Source organism: Vicia villosa, linkage group LG2 (genome assembly GCF_029867415.1).
Source record: "Vicia villosa cultivar HV-30 ecotype Madison, WI linkage group LG2, Vvil1.0, whole genome shotgun sequence".
NCBI lineage: Eukaryota > Viridiplantae > Streptophyta > Magnoliopsida > Fabales > Fabaceae > Vicia > Vicia villosa.
This window is the reverse complement of record NC_081181.1, coordinates 173,173,783-173,178,102: the sequence shown is the minus strand read 5'-3', so window position 1 is coordinate 173,178,102 and position 4,320 is coordinate 173,173,783. Positions and strand designations below refer to the sequence as shown.

General features: G+C 28.6%; 1 protein-coding gene across 1 annotated transcript; it reads left to right on the top strand.

Moving 5' to 3' along the window:
* Window positions 1-877: 877 nt before the first annotated feature.
* LOC131650682 (probable pectinesterase 53) lies at window positions 878-3,188 on the top strand. The gene is made up of 5 exons (XM_058920384.1): window positions 878-1,182; window positions 1,317-1,503; window positions 1,611-1,811; window positions 2,691-2,926; window positions 3,032-3,188. The coding sequence occupies exons 1-5, from the start codon at window positions 878-880 to the stop codon at window positions 3,186-3,188; spliced, it is 1,086 nt and encodes a 361-aa protein (XP_058776367.1).
* Window positions 3,189-4,320: the final 1,132 nt, after the last annotated feature.

Here is a 4,320-nt window from a genome sequence, read left to right as displayed (position 1 = left end):
AACTCTTTATTTATAATTTTTGATGAAGAGAGTACTATGCACAAAATCAGCTATGACAAATTTTCAATAATTTAATAGTATATATATATATATATATATATATATATATATATATATATATATATATATATATATATATATATATATATATATATATATATATATATATATATATATATATATATATTCTTAAACAATAATTTTGAAACATAGTGTATTATTATATGTGTGTATTTTTATACATATATATACCATATGTGTACGTGGATTGAAGGGCTTACCTACCATAACCAAAATGTCATATTGTTTTTCTCTCTCACTTACTAATAGTCATATTTATGAAGAAATTAATTAAATTTTGGGACATATGAAATAAAAAAGTGTTAATGATAGCACTTCATTAAAATTAAAAAAAAATTAAACCAATTTTATCGTTTTGTTTGCAAATTAGGTTAAGCATACATCGAGAAGAAATGAATAATATTTTGCTAAGTTAAAAAACAAAACTAAAAAGATTAAGTTGAAGGAAGTTAAGATTTCTCTTTAATATTTACATTTTCTTTCTAATCTTAAAATTCATACAGTATATTAAAATTTGAACGTATAACTATTTTTAGCATTTTAAATTTTTTTTTACTTACTGTGACAAATTTCATCATATTTATGTGAATGCCATGGTTCATAATTTATTTACCACATTAATATATTCATTAATATCATGTGTCATCCTATATTCATTTTTTTTATCGACTTGAAAATGAGAGATATTTTTATAATAGTGATAACCATAGATACGTGTGTATATATTATTAATATGTGTATGCCTTTATATTTCATAACTTAATTTATCTTGAAATTTATACAAAGTATTCCTACCATGGTTTTAAAATTTTATTTCCTTCTCATTTTAGTTTTGTTTTCACTTTTTCGCTTCACTTTTGAATCAAATATTCTTGAGCCTAATTATAAACAAAGAAACATTTTAGTAAACAAAGAGGATGTGAATGTCATTGAACAACAAAGTCTCGATTTAAAATTGAGGGAAGCTGAGAGTAACAAAATTCATATAACTATTAGCAAAGATTGTAACTCTAATTTCACAACTATTACAGAAGCTCTTAATAGCATTCAACCACAAAACACTAGGAGAGTTATTTTGTTGATTGGACCTGGGATTTATAGGTAACAACAATACTCATTATAATCAATATATTAACTTTTACCATTTTATTTGTTTAGTACATTTTATTACCTAGTTAAATTGAAACTGTTATTGTTAAAGTTGTGTAATTTATTGAGATGTTGAATTCTTTTAGGGAGAAAATAATGATCCCACAAACGTTGCCTTTCATAACTTTCTTTGGGGATGCAAGTAAACCGACTTTTTCTTGGAATGATTCAAATTCTACCATTGGAAGTGATGGGCATCCATTGGGGACGTTTAATACTCCCACCGTTGCTGTGAATGCTGACTATTTTATGGCCATCAACGTAACATTTGAGGTACTTACATAATAAATAAACTTACTATTTATTCAAAAATATCCTACATGAAAAAAACATTATGATAAAGATAGTTACTCACTAGAGTTAATTATTTGTTAAAACAGAACACTGCTTCATATTTTGGAAGGAAAGTAGAACAAGCCGTTGCGCTTCGCATTTCCGGTAACAAAGCTGCTTTTTACTATTGTACATTCCGTGGAGTTCAAGACACTCTATATGATCATAAAGGTCTTCACTATTTCAAAAATTGCTTCATAGAAGGCTCTATTGATTTCATCTTTGGCTTTGGAAGATCCCTATATGAGGTAATCTTCACTACTAAATTGAACAATAGGGTTAATGACGGTCCAAAATAAGTGAAAACTTTATATTTTCTATAAAATTAATAAAATATGTAAGGTAAAAGTATACTTATAAAAATATATATGACTTTTAAAAATGGTTTGCAGAAAATATAGAAAAACACATTTTTTTACAAAACATTAAAAATCAATTTTGAATCAATTGTTAATACTTCAAATCTGTAATTTTTTTAAAATATTATTTGGACCTTAAGTTTAAGCTTCGTAATCAATTTAAATTAAATATATTCCTAACATATATGTGAGTACTACTATGTTTGTTAAAGTGGTGTATTGTTAAACTGGCCTAATTGTTCTTATTTGGTAAAGTACAAAGTCTTGGGATAAAAACTAAAAACTATTATTTTATTTTTTTTCAATTTTTTCTCTCTTTTATTAATGAAAGTGTTTCTGACATAGATTTATATTAGCCGTTTCAATGGCATATACCGCAATATTATTTTGATGAGAGTTAATTAATAATCCTTAGTATCAAGCTATATCTCTATTGAAATTGGAAAATGTTAACCAGTGTCTTTGCGGTCGAGAGCACTCTAAAGACACTCTTTAAATGATTAAAATGATAAAAAAAAAAACTATAAACAATATATTAAAAATTGAAATATTAACTTTTGTAAAAAAATACTTTTTTATTTAATATTCTTAAAAAGAGTGTCCGATGGCACTCCTTAGCATGACTCATTGAAATTATATGTTATCTTTAACAAATTTACACAAATTGAAATTTTAGCTAATATAGTATAGAAAATAAAAATTATGAGGCCATGATTGCTTGTTTTTTAATTAATCAGTGTTTAATTTTTTTATTCACTTGGATTGCAGGAATGCACTCTAAATTCAATTGCTAAGAACATAGGCTATATTACTGCTCAAAAACGATCAAGTTCATCATCAGATTCTGGATTTTCTTTTAAAAAATGTAGTGTGAAAGGTAGTGGTCAAGTTTATCTGGGAAGACCATGGGGAGAATATTCCAGAGTCATTTACTCTTATACTGAAATGGAAGAGATTGTTCTTCCCAAAGGATGGGAAGATACTATGAATGGAACACGCCATGCGTTAGTACTCTTAATAATTTTCCATCAATTTCTTTACTTTATACAATTTTTTATTAAATGCAATGAAGGATTAATTATTATATAGGTGTGTGTAAATTAATGCAGCAATACAGTATATTATGGTGAGTACAAATGCAGTGGACCTGGATCCAATTTTTCTGGAAGAGCTCCATGGGCACGAAATCTCTCTGATGAAGAAGCTCAACCATTTAATGAAATTCATTTTATTGAAGGAGAAACTTGGCTTATAACCCCTAATTAAAATGATACTTTTGTTTATGAAAACAATGCTTTAATTTACTATTAGATAAACTAATTGTATCACTACAACACGGAACAGCTACAAGAGCGCTTTTTTTGGGCTTTAACAGCGCTTTAAAGCGCTGCCAAAGCCAGCGCTGGCATAGGCTACGAAAGCGCTTTTAAAAGCGCTATGGTAGGCCCCCCTATTAGAGCGCTTTTCTGGAAAAAGCGCTCTTGTAGGCCCTCCTTTAAGAGCGCTTTTCAGGAAAAAGCGCTCTGGTAGGCCCCCCTTTAAGTGCGCTTTTTCCAGAAAAGCGCTGTGATAGGCCCACCTGTGAGAGTAAAAAATAAAAAAAAACGCAACATACTAAAGCGCTTTTATAAAAGCGCTCTTATAGGGTGGGCTTTAAGAGCTCTTTTTCCAGAAAAAGCGCTCTGATAGCCCCCCCTATAAGAGCGCTTTTACAAAAGCGCTTTAGTATGTTTTTTTTTTTTTTTTTTTGCTTTTTTAGTAATCTTTGGCAGCGCTTTTAAAGAGAAGCGCTTTAGTATGTGGGCCTTTAAGAGCGCTTTTTTAAAAAGCGCGTTAGTAGCTAAATGAGGTATTTTAATGTGCAGCCTGTAATTTAATCCTCCCAGTCGACCTGTAATATTTTCGACCTGTAATATGTTTTCAGCCTGTAATATTTTCGACCTGTAATTTATTTTCGACGATATTATTTCAGCCATCAGTAAGACAATATATATATATACTAATATAATACCATTATAATATCCAAAATTATATATATACATCATTACAACATCAATAATATTATAGTACTTCAATTCGACACAAATCCTACATGAAAAAGCGCTTAATATAAAAATGACACAAATCCTCTTTTATTTCTTCCAACTTAAGTCTCGGGTATCCAGCGGCACGGAATTCGTCAAGGTACTACAAAACAAAAACAAAATATGAATGATACATTTAGTTAAATGTAATAAATTATATGAAATTATCTTAAGTTATAAATTCATACCGTGAGCGGAATCTCTAATTGATTAGCCTGAAGGATTTCTTTCATAAACCTCAATACAAAGTATCCGCAATCGTAACTGTTTTTCTGTTGCGGACACTACATAGAAAAACAAATAAGATTCTATAG

Excerpts from the sequence above, each read along its gene's own strand:
- LOC131650682 (XM_058920384.1), top strand. The coding sequence starts at position 878 with ATGGTTTTAAAATTTTATTTCCTTCTCATTTTAGTTTTGTTTTCACTT. Across the intron at positions 1,504-1,610 it reads CCATCAACGTAACATTTGAG|AACACTGCTTCATATTTTGG; the intron begins GTACTTACATAA and ends TTGTTAAAACAG. Across the intron at positions 2,927-3,031 it reads ATGAATGGAACACGCCATGC|CAATACAGTATATTATGGTG; the intron begins GTTAGTACTCTT and ends AAATTAATGCAG.